This window comes from Gymnoscopelus braueri, assembly GCF_963280865.1.
Source record: "Gymnoscopelus braueri genome assembly, chromosome: 24".
NCBI classification, from domain to species: Eukaryota; Metazoa; Chordata; class Actinopteri; order Myctophiformes; family Myctophidae; genus Gymnoscopelus; species Gymnoscopelus braueri.
The window spans coordinates 32,822,287-32,843,942 of NC_137626.1; the positions used below are offsets into that span (position 1 = coordinate 32,822,287).

At 41.9% G+C, this 21,656-nt stretch overlaps 1 protein-coding gene across 1 annotated transcript in view; it reads right to left on the bottom strand.

Annotated features, from left to right (window-relative positions):
- The window catches only part of drc11 (dynein regulatory complex subunit 11), a gene marked incomplete at its 5' end in the record, with an annotated part of 137,972 nt that overhangs the window by 80,308 nt on the left and 36,008 nt on the right, over window positions 1-21,656 (bottom strand). Inside the window, 3 exons of the mRNA XM_080422482.1 lie at window positions 7,067-7,216; window positions 8,972-9,056; window positions 18,670-18,875. Of these exons, the coding sequence (XP_080278608.1) occupies window positions 7,067-7,216; window positions 8,972-9,056; window positions 18,670-18,875 (441 nt within the window). The remainder of the gene's footprint in view (window positions 1-7,066; window positions 7,217-8,971; window positions 9,057-18,669; window positions 18,876-21,656) is intronic.

Below are 21,656 nucleotides of genomic sequence, written 5' to 3' on the forward strand. Positions count from 1 at the left end.
TGTGGGCTTGTGGAGATGTAAAGAAAGAGCTAAATTAAATTATCTTAACCGCCATAATTCAATAAAAGGTTTGCTTACATTCCGAGTGTAAGAAAACCTTTTACGGACTTTATATATGCATGATTTTATCACGTACAGTAACCATCCCGTTCTGCCGGGTTCAAACAATAAATTCCAGGATGAAAAACGTATCTGCCTTCCAGTAAATCACAATGTAAACACGGGCAATGTCACAAAGAAAGCGTTTCAGATTATACTTATGGACTGAACCTTTAGGCCATGCATGTCTGCCTTATCTGTAACACATTTCCTTTATTTATAATACACTTCAGACCAGCGAGGGCTGCACTCGCACCTGCACCCATGCATTTATAGTCTGAAAAGTAGCCGCGCGAGTGTGCATAAGTGTGCGTGTGTGTTCGTGTGTATGTGCATGTGCCCTTTGTCCGTGTGCCAGTACATCCATGTGAATGAGGGGGAAAGAACCACTGTACTTAAAGGAGGAGTTCACCCAAAAAATGACTTATTTTCTATCAATTACACACCCTATGAAGCCTTGAATCCATGGATTATTTTTTGTTTTTGTCGCATTCCTAAGCTAATAATTTGATTCCCGTCTCCTACCGGCTAATGTATCCGGTAGGAGACACAAAGTAGATTATTTGTGTCTCCTACCGGAAATACACACGGTCATCAAATTATTGTCTTAGGAATGCCACAAAAACTAAATTAAGCCATGAAATCAAGGCTTCATGGGGTGTGTAATTGATAGAAAATAAGTAATTTTTTGGGTGAACTACTCCTTTAAGTACAATTTTGAGTTACTTTTTCAAATTTTTTGATACTCTATACTCCGGTAGTCTCCTACCAGAAACTACGCCGGTCATCAAATTCTTGGCTTAGGAATGCGACAAAAACAAAAAAATCTCCACGAATTCAAGACTTCATGGGATGAGTAATCGATAGAAAAAAGCCATTTTGGGGGTGAACTATCCCTTTAATGGGTTGAGTGAAAAAAATCTGAGTACTTCTTCCACCACTGTCGGCTCCTCAGCAGAATTGACACGGTCTGTTTTACATCTCTCCTGTTTGCCTGCATCACATCAACCTTCCTATGTCAGTCTAAACGTCCCCACGAGAGGCCAACGTTCCATTTCAGAGTCTGATGGAATGGCTAAGTGGTTCATAATACATTTCAATGAACGGTGACGGAACTCTCTCTTTGCGAGGTGGGACCGTGCTATCTCCCTGGTGGACTGGTGAACGCAAACAGGTATGATCAACATTTCAAGCTGTTCAAACTGAACTGACAAAAACACGAGCCTTAATGGACATCGCACATGTCACAGCCAGCTGCCTCCGCCATCATCAACAGGTTTAACGATTTAACAGTTTGCTCAAAATAATTAGTAATGAAAACAGTTAAAGGTAATGCTTTGGAATGATTGTCCATTGTGAATAGTTAATTGATCATTTGCGAACTAGTTGCACGTGGCCATTCAATAATCTGATGTTTTTGAGTTAAAATGTGTCCTGTGGGCCATATATAGTTAGGAAATGTTTAGAGGTAGGACTGGAGGACTGTGTAGCTCATTGGTTCTCAAAGTGGGGTCGGGGGACCGCCAGGGGTCCTTTGGGGGGTACCAGGGGGTCCCCAGCAAAATTAACTAATAATCATTTTAACCCCTTTATCCATATTTTAGACTTTGGCCATTCGAAAATAGCAGATATACAAGCTCATAGCGCGGCACGCGGCGGCACCGAGTGCCGCACCATGAACTTGTAGATCTGCTATTTTTTTTTAAATCTTGGAAATGTGTGCAAATCTTTCAATCTTTTTTTTTTTAAAGGCGAGCATTTTTAACACAAATGTTTGCTTCTGGGGGTCTCTGGCACAACATATTTTCAGGTGGGGGTCGGCGGCCAAATACATTTTGGGGGTCCTTGGCACGAAAAAGTTGGAGAACTACTGGTGTAGGTGCAGGGAGGGTGCTGGGAGGTTGTAGTACTGTACTGTAGGTGCAGAGGGTGCATAGAGAATATACATTGGCAGAATACCTGAGCACAGTGAATGACCCAAAACTAAGGAAAGCCTTGACTAGGTACAGACTTGCTATAGAGAAAGGCCACCACAGACAGACCCCGCTCCCAAGGGAAGACAGACTATGCACCCACTGCACACAAAATGTGCTGGAAACTGAACTACACTTTCTAACCACCTGCCCACTATACCAAGACATCATCAGAGACACATTCTTCCCACAGATTACACACACCCAAAGTGAGTTTGAAAACACGACAGGGAGAAATACAACAATGTGCGCGAACACAGCAGCAAGATTTGTGAACTGTTGCGATAAAAGAAGGATAGCCAATGAAATACAACCACCCTAAGGACTACAAACCATTGAGTTTCCTGCACTATCTGTACCGATATATAACATGTATATAACGTCGCAATGTGAAATAGCTCTGTTTAACACAATGCTGTACCCCCTCCAACTGTACATACTTTCCCATTTTTTTCTTACGTTGGTTTTATTATGTTTCGGCGCGTTGTGAGCATGTAGATCGGCTATTTTCAAATAGCCTAGGTATAAAATAGGGCTAAAGTGGTTAATGTATGTTTTATTAATGTAATAATTTATATCTGCAAAGTAACTAACTCAAGTTTTCAAATAATTGTAGTGGAGTAAAAGTACAATATTTGCCTCTGAGATGTAGTGGAGTAGAAGTAAAAAATATAGACAATTGGAAATACTCCAGTTAAGTAAAAAAAATACCTCAACATTTTACTTAAGTGCAGTACTTGAGTAAATGTACTTCGTTACTTAACACCACTGCAGTTGATAACCAACTATTAACAACAAACATTCAACAAGTCATCGATAAGTCACTGACTAATAGCTTGTGAATTATCTATTCATTGACTATTCATAAGGGATAGTTATTCTAAAGTGTTAACCATATAAAATACATAACTGTTAGTAACCCTTACTCTCTCTCACACAAAAAGGGGGAATCTTTAAGCATTGCGACCATAAACCATATGATCTGGGGTAATGCTTTTATCGATGTGCCAAGGTTTACAGCTGCCGTGAGCCTGACCTGATAATCTCTCCCTACTTGTCAGCCGTTCTTTGGAGAAACGCCCGTTTGTTTCAGCGCTGCTGCAGCTAGGGAGTGGTGTTAGGGCCTGATAAAGTGGTGGACATAAAGAATTTGAGCCATACCATAAAGTTGAGAAATGGCGGGTTTGCGCGGTTTAGGCGGAACGCAGGGACGAGGAATGTCATTCCACTGGGGAGCGTTGAGCGGGGAACCGAGCTGGGTCCATGGCCATTTACCAGTGGTGGGAAAAGTACTACATTGTTTTACTTAAGTAAAAGTATCAATACTGCAATGTAGAAATACTCTGTTACAAGTAAAAGTCCGGAATTCAACATTTAAAAGTAGAAAAGTATTGGCATCAACATATACTTAAAGTACCAAAAGTAAAAGTACTCATTATGCAGGTTGTAAATGTCTATAATGTAAAAAAAAGATTTAAAAAATAGCAGATCTACAAGCTCACAATGTGACGCATCGCGACGCATTGTGAGCTTGTAGATCGGCTATTTTCAAATGGCCGAAATGTATATAGGGCTGAAGTGGTAGTAGCTAAAGTTTTCTAATAATTGTAGTGTACTTGCCTCTGAGATGTAGTGGAGTAAAAGTTAAAGTATAAAACATTGGAAATAGGAAACATTGGAAATGGGAAATTACCACAAAATAAAACCTAAATACAGTACTTAAGTAAATGTACTCAGTTACTTTACACCACTGGGATCCATGGCCATTTACAGAATGCTCGGATGGAATCAGAACTATTTCCTGGAGACAGTTCTCTTCAGAGAGCTGAGTAATAAAAGTTCTGACATTCCAGAACGCTTATAAGAGCTGAAGGCGCCAAATAACCCATTAACGGACTCATTTTGTGGCACACGACAGGGGGGAGCACGCCGTGTCAAATCCATATTTGGGAGCTCTTGCACGCACGCACATGGCACAGACAGACAGACAGACAGACAGACAGACACACACAAGCTGTAATTGGACAGATTCTGTAGTTTCTTGTTCATGTTTGCCTTTTTTTTTAGATACCGGTAATTGGTTTTGGCAATTTTATGCTTTAAAGATAGGATAGTGTAGAGACAAGGTAAACCTATAGGACAGAGAGAGGGGAGACATGCAAGACATGACGGGAGTCGGATTCAAACTCAGGTCATCGTGACTATATTTACGAGACCATTTACACGGTTGTTCGTTGACTAGGTTTCATGTCATTTACTCCGATCTTGCACTTTATAATTCGCACTGGATACGAATAAGAGTGTCTGCTGTGCTAAATGCTTAAAATTGTAATTCAAGTTTTGTCAACCGATCGGAGAAATCAATCCAGGGACTGGATTCTGATCACAATCCCACCTCTCTTTAACCCATTAAGAGGAGGAAAGCATCTGTTTCATTTTATACTTTGGCTATTCAAAAATAGCAGATCTACAAGCTCATAGCGCGTCATTTCGTGCCGCGCTATGAGCTTGTATATCTGCAAAAAAAATAAAAATCGTTAAAGTTTGTGCAAATCTTTGAATATATACTTCTTAAAGCATACATTTACATGAACTCAAATCTTTGCTTCTGGGGGTCCCTGGAACAAAATATTTTGAGATGGGGCTCGGCAGCCAAATACATATAATTTTTGTGGTCCTTGACATGAAAAAAGTTTGAGCACTACTGATATAGAAACTAAATTTTTTAGAAAACTTTTAGGATTTACTATTTGTAGAATCGTCCTCAGGTCTTAATGGGTTAAAGCTTCCTCAACACACATGCACGACTCTTGGCTCAACTAAAACGTTTAAAGAATGTTTGAGTGGAATTAAAAGCAGTTCTTGGTGACAGTTCTTTTCATTGGCTGTGGTTCAATAGCAATAAAGAATCCTGTCATTTTAGAATGCTCCAGTCAACACCAAACCTGTCTGCTTAATTGATTTATAAGATAATTTTGTGACATTTGAGTCTGCGGCTTAGCGTTTCAGGAAATTAACTGGTATATGGCATGTGTGAGTTGAACTGCCAACAGGTTGGGAGATGCATTTATGTACTACATTAATGAAATGTGATATGCCAGTCTATAACACACCAAACCACATTTCAATTTTATTGAGTTGATTTTGAGTTTGAGCCAAAGGAGGTTTGATTTAAATCAATATGATCGTTACCAGTTGTACCCAGGGAGGAATAAGAAACAGCAAAAACCTGGCCAGTGGCCACAGCCATTCTTATGTGAGCAATTATTAAAACCATTAACACCTGAGGCCCATTCTACAAATGTCTTCTAAATCCTTCAGTTCAGTTTTCTGAAAAACGTATGTTTCTACAGTGGTTCTGAAACTTTTTCATGTCAAGGACCCCCAAAATTATATCTATTTGGCTGCCGACCCCCATCTCAAAATATTTTGTTCCAGGGACCCCCAGAAGCAAAGATTTGAGTAAAATGTTTTGCTTTAAAGCATATATATATATATATATATATATATATATATATATATATATATATATATATATATATATATATATATATATATTCAAATATTTGCAAAAACTTTCACGATTTAAAAAAACTAGCTGATCTGCAAGCTCATAGCACGTGCCACGCTACGAAGTGCCACGCTATGAGCTTGTAAATCTGCAATAATAAAATATGGTTAACGTGGTTAAAATTGTTAAAAGTGACACAGATGCTTTCCCGGTCTTAAAGGGTTAAAATCATTTTAACCATGACATGACATTTTACTGTAGGCATAGGGTAGTAGGTAGTTCATTAGACATCATACCTGTTTCAGATTATCTACAAGCATGATGTTAATTATAAACATGATAACAATCTGAATGCTATATATCGGTTTTGTACAATTGACAGGTAAGACTATGAGGGAAACTTGAGTCTGGAGGCAAGTACCACAGTAAATTAGCCACTAACTTTAAACACAGGACCAACTTGATTCTTCCAAACCTTTCTCCTATGGCAGAGCTTCTAAACAGGTGCACCTTGAAGGTCAAGTGTGCCGTGGATTTTAAGACCACTAATAGATTGGTCCATTATTTTGCTGACCGTCGGCTTAATTACAGCTGGGATCACAGTGGCAACGGTCAGCAGTGATCCCCAACATCACCTTGCAAATAATTCGAATTCTCAGGCGGAGCGCTCAAACACTGATTAGTTCACGGTGTGGAAAATGAAATACTTAACAAATGATGACTCAGGCTTATGGCTTAGGCTTTTATGAAAAAATAAACTCTAAGTAACTCCCTACTGTGTGTGTGTGTGTGTATGTGTGTGTGTGTGTGTGTGTGTGTGTGTGTGTGTGTGTGTGTGTGTGTGTGTGTGTGTGTGTGTGTGTGTGTGTGTGTGTGTACGTGTACTTGGCTTGACCTTTGGTGTGCTGTAGCCCCAGAAAGATAGAGAACCACTGTGCTATGGGACTGATCAGTGAAGCCTTGTGCACTTTATTACGTCTGAGAGCTCCAGGCACTTGATTTGGGAATGGCCTCCATGCTGTTAATTTTTTGGAAGTTGAGGAGCCCCAGGCACTCCCGAGTCCAGATGACTTGGGAAGTACCGTCTAAAAAAATCTCCCCCACGTTTAGCTTCTGGTATGCATCCAGTTTGTAAACATCAGCTATGTCTTTCAATTAAGGCCGATTCTACTAATGCCTTCAAATCAGTAGTCTAAAATCGCTTTCAAGAGTTTTCAAAAGTGTAAAAAAATTGCAGATATACAATATCTTGTATATTTGCTATTTTTGAATAGCCAACGCAAAAATCCAAAATGACACAAATGCTTTCCCGGTTTTAATGGGTAAAAAAAAATATATATATACATTAGCCACTCCCAATTTGCCCAGACCTCTGGTATTTGTAGTCCACGTTGATACAGTGTAATCCGGTTGACCCGCCTCCTCAACATTACTTTAAAAGGCAGCGTTTCATGTTGTATTATACTTCAGCACAAAAGTTTACCTCCACGTCTTTCCCCTTCTTTCCTTTGCTTTTCCCCTTCTTCTCCTTCTTCTTCTGGTCTCCCTTTCCAACTTTTTTGTCTTTCTTTGCTTTGCTTTTCTTCTTCTTCTTCTCCCTCTCCTCTTCCTTGGCGATGAGCTCAGCCGCTACCTGTTGACGGGACGAGAGCCATGCATTGAGATCACGGAATAATCACAATAAACCGCCTGCCACTCACACAAGAGGGAATCCCCCGTTTGTTTGCCATGGGAGATATTGGATTCATGAGCTTCAGGCAGTACTACTTGTCAACCAGTAGGTTTGCTACTTGACACCAAGGTCAAAATGTCTCAATGGAAGAAGAGGGAGACCACCTCCACCCACTGCACAGTGGGTGGAGGTGTATAGTTGTATTGTATTAAGCCATTAAAACCTGAGGCCGATTATACAAATGTCTTCTAAATCAGTTGTTCTCAAACTTTTCCGTGCCAAGTACCCCCAAAATGACATGTATTTGGCCACGGACCCCCATCTGAAAATGTTTTGTGCCCAGAAGAGAAGATTTGTGTTAAAGAATTCAGAGCTTGTAGATCTGCTATTTTTGAATAGCCAACGCTAAAATCTAAAATGACACAGATGCTTTCCCAGTTTTAGTGGTTAACATACTCTACCAGACTGGTTACTTATTGGATCGCAGCTTTAATTATTATTTCAATGAACGGAACCTCCTTTTTGAGCTTGCGCGTGCGTGTGCCTGTGTGTAACATTTTTCTATTTATTTTAAGAAAAACGCAATTTTCATCTTGGAAATGTACAAGTTCACAAAACATTTTCCGGAAATCCTCACCAATAATGGGCATGCCCAAAATAGAGACACCGGGGTTAAAGTTGTTTACACGCCCACACGGTATATCACATTATCACTCAATGAGAAAAAACAAGACGGAACAGGATTTAACAGTTAGACATGTTGTCATCCAGGTCTATAGTACAGTAATATAGCATCTGTGTCAGGTAGAAACCTCATATGTCCAAAACCATTACTTTTGTATTACTTATATCCTTTTTTAATAGTGAAAATAGACAATCTACAAGCTCTCAACGCATCGCGTGGCACTCTTGTACAGTATGACGCTGTAGGGCAGGGGTCTTCAACAGGGGGTCCTCTAGTTACCTCTAGTTACTAGAGGGGGGGCCGCCAGGAGCCAACTCTTTGTAATAGGAACTATATATATATTTTTTTAAATATATTTTTGGGGGCTTTTATGCCTTTATTTGGACAGGACAGTATGCTGACAGGAAATGGGGAGAGAGATGGGGGGGAGACATACAGCAAAGTTTGCGGGGAACGGGAGTCGAACCCGCGTCACGCTGTCATGCTGGACTACCAGCCTATGTGGTATGCGCCTGGACCGCTAGGCCAGTGGACGCCCCGGGAACTATATTTAGTATTATTTACGGTACCACTTGCCACTAGCATCTAGGCTATTCTGAGGGAAACATTTGCCGAAAATAGCAGATCTACTAGCTCACAACGCATCGCAGTGCGATGCGTTGTGAGCTTGTAGATCTGCTATTTTTGGCAAAGAGGTTTGGTGTAGAAAGAAAAAAGAGCAGGCCAAGTCAAAGGTCAACAAACATACATATTGAGGGTTTAAGTGGTTGAATGTCTATGTAGCTATCTTTGAAAAATCTATGAAAAAGGTTTAATCTGCAATACAATTTTATACAATATGTAGTCGGGAGGGGGGGGGTCCCTGCTTCATCTCTCTCTCAGCTAGGGGGTCCTTGGCCTGAAAAACGTTGAAGACCCCTGCAGTAGGGCATTAATTTACAAAAAAAAAAAAAAACATACAAAGTTGACATATGGAGATACGTGGTTTCTGCCTGACAGCGACGACAGTAGACGTCTGTTACAGTACATACCTGCTCGGGTGTCTTCTGAGCAAATATGGAAGCTGATCCTCCGTCCTCGGCGTTGGGAAAGTCCGGGAACTTCCCGGTTGCGTCCCTGGAAAGACATGACATGTCTTATTGTCATCCGAACACACTGTTCATACCAAAGCCTATAGAAATGCCAGTGGTGGTGTGAGAATAAAGCCGCAATTATTCTTTGTCATACGAGCGTGATTCTCAATTCACAAAATTCTCGGTGCATGACGCATTTACTCCTATATTTTAAGTACAAGAAATACCACAGCGTAGAAATAATCTTTTACAAGTCCTGCTTTGAAAAGGATTATGTATTTTTATTTAGAAGTAAAAGTACAGGTACAAGTATCAGGACCACAAATACACTTAAAGCATCAAAAGTAAAATGACTCATTATGCAAAATGGCCTATTTTAGAATAATAAATATTACCTTATTGTATTGAAATTAATGATGCATCAATGTGTACTCAATATTGCAGCTGGTGAAGGGGAGTATATTCTGTGACACACCCCCCCCCCCCACCACCTGCACCTGGGACGTATCATCAGTGTTGTAGCCTGGGGTCAACGGATGTTTCGGGTCTTGCAACATACGCCCTCGCCCAGGTGACCCAGCCGGGGTTGATCAAGCCCCCGACTTACGTCCCAGTAGCTACCCACGGTCAGTCCTCTTAGGGAAAGACAGGGCCACTCAATCTGCTTCTCCGGAACTACTCTGCCGGGACCGGGGGAGAGGAGAGGCTCTGGGCTCTGTGGATGGCCTCCTGGCCGGGCTCCTCCTTCGTCTCACCAGGTCCAGGACCTGAGCGTTGCACCAGACTCCCCCGTTCCAAACATTGATGGTTTCTTGGGCCGCGGTGGTACCGCATGCTCCCCTTGCGGCTTGCTTGAATGGCCTTCCTTTAAAGGCCTCACCGTGGATTTGTTGGGCATCCTAATTTAGTTGTAGATTATATTTTATTTAGTTAATAAAACTAAAGTTATCAAATAGCTGTAGTGGAGTAAAATTCACAACAAGTGATAAGAGGCAGAAAATGCAAATACTCAAGTAAACTAGAAGTAGCCTACCTCAAAATTCCACGTACAGTACTTGAGTAAATATGCTTAGTTACTTAGCACCATTGATAAATGCTGAAAGGAGTACTTCACCCTAAAAATTACTTATTTTCTATCGATTACACCGGCGTAGTCTCAAAGAGTCTCCTTTAAATCTCCTACTGAAGACACCGCCAGTCATAAGTCATTGGCTCAGGAATGCGACAAGAACTAAAAAATCTCCATGAATTCAAGGCTTCATGGGGTGTGTAATTGATAGAAAATAAGTCATTTTTGAGACCTTTAAGACTTGCATTCCAGAAGGAGGAGTACACCATTATAATAAATGTAATTAAGCCTCCAGTCTATCACACTCCACCCTCCTGGAAGACTTGTATTCTCATGGGGATGAGGGGGGGGATGTCCTCTGGCCTGTGAGCCCCCCCCATCCTCCTGGAACGCTGGCGTTCTCCTGGGGAGGGGGGGGGGGGGTCCATGAGCGTGACTGAACCCCTCTGGGACCGTGACCTCTTGTCCGTTACGGTGCTTACATCATTGTCAGGGGCTAAGCCGAGGTCAAAGGGGAGGGCAGGGACAGGGGAGCAGGGGAGGTGAACGTGTAGGCCATGGGCCATTGTGATCCATCCACCGGGGAGACCATGTTCTGCCCCCCCTCCCAGGCCAACAGACAGGATCACAGACTAGTCTGAACTTAACAGTGGGATATTAACCACTTTCAACCTGGTTTTGATTGATTGAATTTGATTGATTGAATATTTTATTAGGCAAAAATGTAAAACAGCACAGTTACATTTAAAATACTTTGTGTAAAAGGTCCATTCAAAAAAGTTCTTGCGGTCTTGTTTCCAATGAGGTCCTTGGTATTCAATTCAAATTCATATATCAGCTATTTCCGCTCTTTATTTTGGGCATTCGTGTTTTGGTCATCATTAGGGAATGAATTTCTTGACTTTTTCAAAAAGATAAAAGAAAAATAAAGAGCAAAAATAGCTGATCTACAAGCTTATGGTGTGGCTTTGCAGGAATGTCTATAAGAGTCCGGGTCTCTGTGTCTCTGTTTTTCTGTTTGTCTCTGTCTGTCTGTCTGTCTGTCTGTCTGTCTGTCTGTCGGTCTGTGTGTCTCTGTATGTCTGTCTGTGTGTGTCTCTGTCTGTCTGTCTGTCTGTCTGTCTGTCTGTCTCTGTGTCTCTGTGTGTGTCTCTGTCTGTCTGTCTGTGTGTGTATGTCTGTCTGTCTCTGTGTCTCTGTGTGTGTCTCTGTCTGTCTCTGTCTGTCTGTCTGTGTGTCTCTGTCTGTCTGTGTGTCTCTGTCTGTCTGTCTGGAGCTAATCTCTCAAAGCTGGACAAATCAGCGCCAAATGTCTTGAGCACACTGCCAATAGGCCACAGATGCACATTTAACTTTATCTTCATAATTGAAGTCAGTTGGGCTATGATCAGCATGAAGCCTTGCTCATATTTGAAGTCATACGTATGTGTCAGACCAGTGGTTCTCAACCTGTGGGTCAGGATGCCCACATGATTTTGAGGGGGTCCCCAGATGACAGTGAAGTGACAATTTAAGGACCTTTTTAATGCCTTAAAAAAAGTTATAATAATAAAATGAAATGAAAAAAGACAATTACCGCATCAAAAGTAACTAACAAACTATATTATAAAAACTGGTCAAACTATTTTTTTTAATAGCCGATCTACAAGCTCAAAATCTGCTATTTTCACAATATTTATCTGTGGGACCAAGTCAAACTAAATGTAATGCCACAATTCCAAGTGCTTGTCAAGGTTGGGGGGTCCCAAGTTCAAATATGATTATTTTGGGGGGTCGCGGCCTGAAAAAGGTTGAGAAGTCCACATTGAAGTCACGCTTTTCCCATGTAGACCCCGAGGTCGACTCTGCATGATCGGACTTTTGAAACAGGGCTCAAGTAGTTAACACTGGTCACTTGACCATAGCTGTGTATGAGCAGTTAATCCAGCAGTTCTCAATGTCGTGAATGTCGTGAATCCATAGTGTCATTGTGCCATACTTTATCTGTCTCTGTAGTCTCCACATCGATATCCATTTGGAGATCCGAGGGTGACATAACGCACTGGCACCGCTTTGGCATGCATTGATGATGTTATGTAATAACCTAACTGAGAATGAGCATGTTAATATTAAGTTGATATATCAAGATATCACAGATGTCTGTTAACTTGGACATGAGACATCAGGCTACAGTGATTCTGACCGCAGCAACGGCCATGCACTACGTTTTGGACATCTCTCATTTCACCGTTTCGGCGAGCAGAGAGCTTTTGTTTCATCCGCGTCTCCTGACATCATTATATCACATTATTAATGCTGCTTCCATCGATTTTAAGCTTGCGTGCCTTCACTTCATTGAGGACATTGGTTTTGTCACTAGAAAAGCGTTCTGTGCGTCTTCTGCTCTCCGCCACTTCGATCGGAATGCGCCTCACGCCGGGCTAAACCTGGTTCTCATAGTTCTTAAAAGGTGATGGCCCTAATGTAACGCCCAAAACACACTTCAGGGCCCTTAGCGCCGGGAGCAGACACATAGCGGCCACATTTGAGCGTCTTCTAGATAGAACCATTGCACTGGACGCACCCCCATGGCGAAGATAAGTGGACCCTTGCAGATCTATTTGGTTCCATTTGTACACTCCCAGGGCCGTATTTTAACGGCGGAACTTTGCGTTGTGGTCTCTTGGTTTGTACACCCTCCGAGATAAATGAACAATGAGGACTTTAGTGCACAATAGCTACTGTAGTAGTGAAAGCAGTGGTTGTGGAGGATCTACGAAATCACTGCCGTCCAGCAGACAAATAAAGCCCTGCGGCTTTGAACCGCTGTGACCCTCCCTCCTGTTTCTCTTAATGGATAGAACCCACCGTTGTCCAGCGATAAATCAAGAGACGCCGATAATCAGCCACCGCTGCTACCATGCTCTCTATACACTGACCATCACTCCTCTCTGTGGGAGGGCCACGGAAACCCAGGGGAAATGAGCTCACAACCGTTATGGCCTCCTCTCCTGCTCCATCTCACTGCTCTTCTCTGAACAGTTAATAATACTAGGCCTGCAGTGGAGGAAATCTACCTCATTGCTTTGTTTACACAGCTTCTCCTTTTTATGAGTTAGCTCATTCCCCCGTTAAATTAATAGAAATCTGTATCCTATGAAGGCATGGTATACATCATAATACAATGCAGAAGCCTGATGCGGCGGGTGCCAGGAGACGGGGGCTTTTTTCCCATTCATTTTCATTACGCTGATAAAGCCCACAGACAGCAAAAATGTCATGTTTTTTAATCTCGCTGAGGTTTTCCTGCTTTGAGTACGAGTATCCACCTCTTATCTAGATTAACACACACATGGGGGAAATTGAGCGAGGGCCAGAAAATTACAAAACTAATTTATTACTTCTTCAGTAATCTGTTAGCTTGCCCCCCCGAGGCAACATGCTTACTAGATAACATAGTCTACCCTGTGGAGTGTGTACAGCCAATTATACGGCATTGCTGCGGCGCACACATAGTGTACGTACATAGGCATGCGTTTTTTAAGTGTTACATCGTATTATTTTACAATAACCTCGTCTCAGACGCTGCTTGTAAAGTTAACATGCAGCGGTGATGAAAAGCATTCTTTTCCATTATCTCTCTCGTGCGCGCACACACACACACACACACCACACACACACACACACAAAGAACATACCTATCCCATATACAAAAGACTGCAAGCCAAGCTTAGTTTCAAAGCAACTAGTATCAATATAAAAGAATAAAAGCCATTATAAGAGTGAGCTAATTATTAAGAGTAAAATTATATTATATTTATATTATTATGTTATGTGAGCATTTCTTAACCCATTAAGTAATTTTTTTATTTGAGCTAAAAAAGCGTTATTTTACACTTTGGCTATTCAAAAATAGCAGATCTACAAGCTCATAGCGTGGCACCGAGTGCCGCGCTACGAGCTTGTAGATCTGCTATTTTTGAAAAATCGCGAAAAAGTGTGCAAATCTTTGAATATATATTGTTTTAAAGCAAACATTTTTAACTCAAATCTTTGCTTCTGGGGGTCCCTGGAACAACATATTTTGAGATGGGGTTCGGCAGCCAAATACATATCATTTTGGGGGTCCTTGACATGAAAAGGTTTGAGCACCACTGATTATAGAAACATACGTTTTTCAGAATACTGTTGGGAAGATATTTGTAGAATCGGCCTCAGGTCTTAATGGGTTAAACTGATTCTGAAATCTAAAAACTGATCTGCAATGTCATGTTAACTCTATAACTGCCAAAGACGTTTATAAACGTCTTTGAGAAATTAGCTGTTGCCTGCCAAAGACGTTTAAAAACGTCCTGAAAAAAAAGAAGAAAAAAAAACTTTTCAAAAAAAGAAAATTCTAAAAAGATTCTCTAATTATTTAGTATTGACACCTTTTCGATATTCCAAACGAATAAGGAGATAACAATTTCCAAAGATTTGCTGCTCCATCCACTTCAATGTTAAAATTGAAACGGACAAACAATTCACAATGTTTTTTGGTTTGAAACTACTGGTTTTGAGCTATTTTCAAACATCAAACAACACATGACAACAAGGTCAAATTGACCTCGTTGACATTTGTGAAACCACACCTGAATCTCATCTGTGATTAGAAATTTTCTGGGGATCAATCATACTGGAGAAAAAATATTTTGTGGCTATGCGAAAAGGTACCAAAATCGTTCAAAACCCTGGCAGAGGCTACAGACTGTTCTGAAAAAACTCTGGCAGGGTAAGAGTTAAAGGTCCCACATGGTAAAAAGGAGTTGACCAAACAGTTATTTTTGGTTTTGTTTTAGTTTAGCTACACAAACAATCCTCCCTGTTTTACAAGCCATACAGACTTGTATCCCGTTTAGACGTTTATACGGGCAGACCAATGCCTTGTTGAGCTGCTTGGAAATGAAGTTAATAGAACTGTGGCCGTGGACACACCGGTGAAATTTGAAACGCAATTAAAGTAGACGAAATTACAGCTATCAAGCGTAGCGAGAAATTATAAAATGACCGGCAAATTAGGCCATGGGAAATGTATAATTTCTGGTTGTCAGACTGCTAACTACTCATTGCACAGCCTCCCAAAAGAGAAGACGATGATAGGTAGACGGAATTACATGGTGAGAGGACTGTTCAGCGAGTCGACTTTATGGAAGAGAAAAAAGAAAGAACAAATGCAGAAAACATACCACTGAAAGAACACTCTTTATACAACGGTCAATGGTCAGTAATGGTCCAGTCAAAATACATCATAATTGGGGTTGATCCAGACATCTACGTATACGTATTAGTCTCTTGTCTCTCTCTTTGTCTATCATGTCATTTAAACTGTTGGCTGCACTTATATACATGCACTTAGGCACTCTGGGCTCTATTCAGAGCCAGATTTGAACAAACCACTAATTAGGGATTTCGGACTAGGCAAGAGGCGTTTCCCCGCAAAATTCGGTATTCTATGGCACCCCCCTCACCCGCCAAACACCTGAGCTACCCGTTACATTATGCATAGGTGTGGTTTGGGCGTTACAATGATAAAACCAATCACCGTGCCAGAAGCCATTGCCTTTAAGAGAAGACTGCGCTAGCCGTCATCCCGATCCAATATATGCTCTAGCCTATCTACCTGTCTGCACTGTTGCCTGGTCTGATTATTATAAGCCACATTGGGCTTGTTTTCCTTCTTTTTTTTTTTTTTATCCAAATACATTTTTATATTAATTTGTAGCCTATTGTGTTCACAATAAGCTTGTCATATTAGTCAGATCCGGAATAGTATATGAAAGCCATTTAAAATATGTATACTATTGGTACACACTGGCTGCTCCCAAATAATTAATTACATCATGTTGCGACAACGCTCCTACGTGGTACACAGACAAACAGTAGCACATGGGTATAATAAATTGGACAGTTTTAGGAAAGGTCTATAGCCTATGTACTCACGTTGGCTGTTATCGTTCTATTTCCACCGTTCTAATGGATTCCAGGGGTGTGTAAACATCTCTGAAGTTGCTCCATAGTTTCCTCTGAAGTGACGCAAAGTTAACTTACATCCATATTGTCCCCGTTATCTTTCATCATCCACCTTTGTTCAGTAATCCCGAACAGAGCTAAACTTTAAGTTTACATCAATCAAAGCCTCTCAAACCCAGACACATTGCTGCGATGCGTATGTGCGTCGCCTACCCAAAATAACAGACATACAAGCTATCAACGGCGCTGCGTCATGTCGTGTCGACAGTTACAGATCTGTTATTTTGGGCAGCATACAATGAGGCGCGCGCGCGCCACGGAGTAGCCTATCACTAAACCAAAAACATTACATTACGTGGTCAACAACATACTAGACATGTAACTTGCTTGGAGCTTTTAATGCAGTGGTTCTCAACCTGTGGGTCGAGACCACAATGGAGCACCCAACGCCTGGCGAGCTTGTAGATCTGCTATTTTCACAATATTTATCTGTGGAACCGAGTCAAACAAAATGGGGGGGTCCCCAGTTCAAATATGGTTATTTTGGGGGGTCATGAACGTAGCGTTTGCATGGGAGGCGTTGTGAGCTTGTAGATCTGCTATTTTCAAATAGCTGATGTATATGTTAGAGTGCTCATGTGGCCCATAGTCGCTTGACTCGCTTCTTTTGGGCTGGTTTTCCTAGACCTGGTTGCTTGTTAGTTGTTTTTCCTCACAACACTGGCACTGATGATAACTAGACGGCAGCCGTCATAGAATCAAAATGACCCCGCTGGGAGTGGTGGTGGCGTTTGTGGTAGAGTGACCATGGGTTTGTATGAAGAGAGATAGCGCATTTGCGGTAGAGTGAGCATGGGGTTGTATAGAGAGAGATAGCGCATATGCGGTAGAGTGAGCATGGGGTTGTATAGAGAGAGATAGCGCATATGCGGTAGAGTGAGCATCGGTTTATATGAAGAGAGAGAGCACATTTGCGGTAGAGTGAGCATGGGGTTGTATAGAGAGAGATAGCGCATATGCGGTAGAGTGAGCATCGGTTTATATGAAGAGAGAGAGCACATTTGCGGTAGAGTGAGCATGGGGTTGTATAGAGAGAGATAGCGCATATGCGGTAGAGTGAGCATCGGTTTATATGAAGAGAGAGAGCACATTTGCGGTAGAGTGAGCGAGCATGGGTTTGTATAAAGAAAGAGCGCATTTCACACACAGATCATTCATATATTACCAAGATTTAATGAGAAATAAGGCTTCTTTAGAAAAATGACTGACGGGCTGGGCTGGGTCTAATTTGTCAATTATTAGTCGAGCCGGGCTGAAATATTTAGGGGATAAGCTCTAGTTAGTAGTTTGAAGTGCTCATGTGGCCTTAGAGTTGCTTCTTTTTGTTTTCATAGACCTGCGGACTGCAGTTGCTTATTTCTCTCCAAGGCTGGCAACACGGCTCATGGTCCAACGCACAAAGCCATTGTAGTGTCTGTGTGCACTTGACGGGTGATTTTATAAACCAGCGGGTGCTTCTAGAATCCACTATCCCCCGTCCCCAAGCCGTACCCATGTGTGTCTGTAGAATTGCAATGTGGGGGATATAGCAACAACACGCCCACGGGCACACCTCCACGCGCAAATAACGGCGTCGGCATAATGGTGACGGGTAGAGCAGGTGCTAGAATAACCTATTGGGGCGGCGCAGGTCCATTATCCCGATTTAACGGGGATTTTTTGGCCTGAGAATGGGGCCCTCTGTCTTATCACCTTATCTCAGGAGGGGTGTGTATGGATGGGCTTGTGCACCAGTTACCTTTTATTCTGAACAAGGTATGTACGCTGAAACGCACAGTAAGGCCTAATGTATGCTCCGACGCGTGGAGTGATCTATGGCCCGACAACGGTGGGTTCTGTCCGTTAAGAGAAACGGGAGGGAGGGTCACTGCAGCGGTTCATTTGTCTGCTGTGTGGACGCAGTGATTTTGAACATCCTCAATCTTCAACCGTTACTTTCACTACTAGCTGATATATGCACTGAAATCCTCAGTGTTCATTTAACTCTGAGAGTTTCACAAATTGGCAGGCGGCACTTTCAATATATGAATCTGGCTCAATAAAGACAATTTGTGAATTACTTTCTCTCCAGGACAGGGTTCTGCAATGGTTTTCAGGCCAAGGACCCCCTAGTTCAGAGAGAGAGATGAAGCAGGGACCCCCCTACTACATATTGTATTGAATTGTGTGCAGATTAAAAATGTTCATAGATTTCATGGATAGTTTCATATTTGTTTGACAGCACTCAACACTTTGACCGTTGGCTCTGTACTTGGTCTGCTCTTTTTCCCCCTCTACACCAAACCAAAAATAGCCGATCTACAAGCTCACAACGCCTCGCAGCATGAGGCGTTGTGAGCTTGTAGATCTGCTATTTTTGGTGAATGTTCCCCTCAGTTGTTAAAAAGTTGTTCATGTAAAAAAAAAGTTCCTATCACACAAAGATTTGGCGACCCCCCCTGTAGTAACTCTGAGGACCCCTAGGGGTCCCGGGAGCCCCGTGTTGAAGACCCCTGTTCTAGGAGGTGTACTACGTTGCAGTACGCAGACTCCCATTCACCTGCATTCAATGAACCACTGTCGTATCTGCTCCTGGAGGGTCTCCGACATGTCGGGCCCGTCCACCACCCGGACAGACTCCTTGATGTTCACCAAGGCCCTCTGGTACTCCGCCTCGTTCCCTTCCTGGACCAGCCTCCTGCTGGCGTCCGCCTGCTGTGCCTTCAGTTCAGCTGAGCTGGGTCCGTGCTGGTCCTCAGCAGGAGCCTTGGTGAGGACCACAGGACAAAACACTGGGATGGTTAATCAAGAAGAAAAAAAGCTTTAATTTGCTATGCACTCAAGCGTGAAGCCTGCAGGCTAATGTTTTGTTTGATCTTTTTCCTGCCTTTTTCTGTGAATTTAGTCATTCGGGCCAATTCCCCTTGTACCGTGGTCCGTTGACCCCCTGACCCCCACTGGTTGGTTCATTAGGGCAGTGGTTCTCAAACGTTTTCATGTCAAGGACCCCCAAATTGATATATATTTGACCGCGGACCCCCATCTGAAACATTTTTGATATTTTTCAAAAACATTCAAAAATAGCAGATCTACAAGCTCGCAGCGCGGCACGAAGTGACGCGCTGCGAGCTTGTAGATCTGCTATTTTTTAATAGCCAATGTATAAATCGATAAAGTGGTTAAAATGATTGTGATGCTACATTAACTACTTTTTCTGGGGACCCTCTGGAACCCCCTCAAGGACCCCTGGTCACATTAGGGAGAGTGAAGAGGAGCACCCGTCTCCTCCGTTGCACACGATGTGGCAAGTCCACTCCTTTTTACCTGACAATGGGGAGTTTCACTGGGATGACACGACGCATGCGGAGGAACATGCTATTCCTAACTAAATTAGTTCAGCTCCCCACTGAACAGGCACCCTGATCAACCTGTAGGAGTTGCTTGTAGGGGTGAAAAAAATCGATTCATGTAAGAATAAAGTCTTCAAGTCACCATGATATGTGTTTTGGTAAATTATGGTCCCATTTATTTTAAAATTGATGATAAAGTAGGGTATGCTGTAGTTGGGGCGTGGCTACCTTGTGATGATTTGATTGACAAACTACACAACCAATAGCATTAATTCCCCACCCCCGCTCTGGTCCCAACCAATAGCATTAATTTCCGTTTCCATAGAAAGATGGCGGATTTGAAATGGCTGAAAAATAGGCTTTATTTACGGTCTGTATAGAGCAGGGCTACTCAACTTAAGATGGCTGAGGGGCCACTCAGAAAAATACCAAAAGTCCAAGGGCCGCAAGCTAAAAATGTCTGTCCTATTTTGGATTTTTCGATTTTGTAACACACTACACATTGTTATAAGAAAATGTACATTTTGACATATGAAATAATGAAATTTCACCATATGAAATAAGGGACACCTATCCTGGGCGCGCGGCTTTGCCGTGAGGCCGAAAAAAATTGGGGGTCAAATCCCCCCAAAAAACTGAAATGCATAGAAAACTATGCATTATACCTGTAACAATTGACGCACCTGTAAATGTCTGTCTGTTTGTTTTTGGAAAAAAAATTAAGCAACCCATATATTTGAACGGAAATGTGTTTTTTTTTTTGTTTTTTTCTACCATGAGGGGCCGCAGAGACGCTGCGTTGGGGCCGCGGGTTGAGTAGCGCTGGTATCGAGTCTATGGGCGTAACGCTTTCCATACTTTTTTTTACTGTCTATGGCCCCAACTCTAGATTTCCCCTGGGGGAGAAGTCAATCGTCACTCCCTCCTCTCTCATTTGCTAAGCGTTAAGGTCACAGCCTTGCAGGGAGCAACATGTTCAAGAGCCTAGATGCCAAAGTCAACTCTATATATATACACACAGCATACCTTCAAACTGTACCATAGAGCGTCGCAGTTCCCGCCCACTTCACTACTTTTGGTGCCGGAAGAAAAAACTCAATGCATTTTTCCATTGACATTTCCAAAAATATTTATATCTATTAATTTAAGCCTCGAATCAAGCCATCATGACATGACATGAATCATGACCATAAACGTTTGATTCTGTGATTTTTTTTTTGTTGAAAACGGCAAAACAAGGGGAATTTATTAAATATAGTATAATTCGTCTGTGTCCAGCCGGGACCAGCTAACTCCATTTTCATATATATATTTTTTTTCTCATAAATCAACGCTATTGAACCCCCTCTACATCTGTGTAATTTTTTTTTTAATAATAACATATGAAAAGTATTAAAAAGCGCCTCTGACGAAAACTCCTAACTCCATTGGACCCTAAAACTGTCCGTCAAAAACAAACAACTCCCCCCTCCTCTCAGGCTCTCGAGAAGCTCTGCTCTGTATGAGGCAGACAGGGAGAAGATTTTTCAATGCTTTTGGGAGAACATAAACTGGGAAGAGAAGAGAATGTATGTGCAAGGTTTGATAGATGTCACCCCAGTAAAGAGGAGAAGGGTGTCTTCACAAAGGTCATCTGCTCGTGTTTTCTTTTTAAATGTTAATGGACAGAGAATGAGTGTGTGCAGGAGTTTGTTTCAAACATCTCCAAGAGCTCAAGGAGATCATGCCAAAAGACTTTCACAGCTTTTATGACAATCTAAAGCACTAAGAAACACCCACCACACACACGCAACACACAACAGTGTGATAATAAATGATAGGTATATGATAGGTAAATTCAACTGTGGTTGTTATTGTTAGTGCAGTAGGCTACAGATTTGATAGGCTACAGATTCTATTTTTCATGAATGTATTTTGTATTTATATGCCATTTATTTATTGTTGGTGTGCCATGATCGCTTTTGTTAAATACATGATTGAGTATTGAGGCAGAATTGTTTGTTGCACTCAACTGTAGAAGAACAACAGTGGTAACAGTTAGATCCATGGTTGTTTACAATGCATGTTAAAATAAAAGTTGTTTAAGTACAGAATTCAGCTTGATCTATAGTATATGAGGATGGCGCTCACCATAAATAGCTGATCTCCAAGCTCACAATGCGTTGTGATGTGTTGTGAGCTTTGAGATCCATTGCCA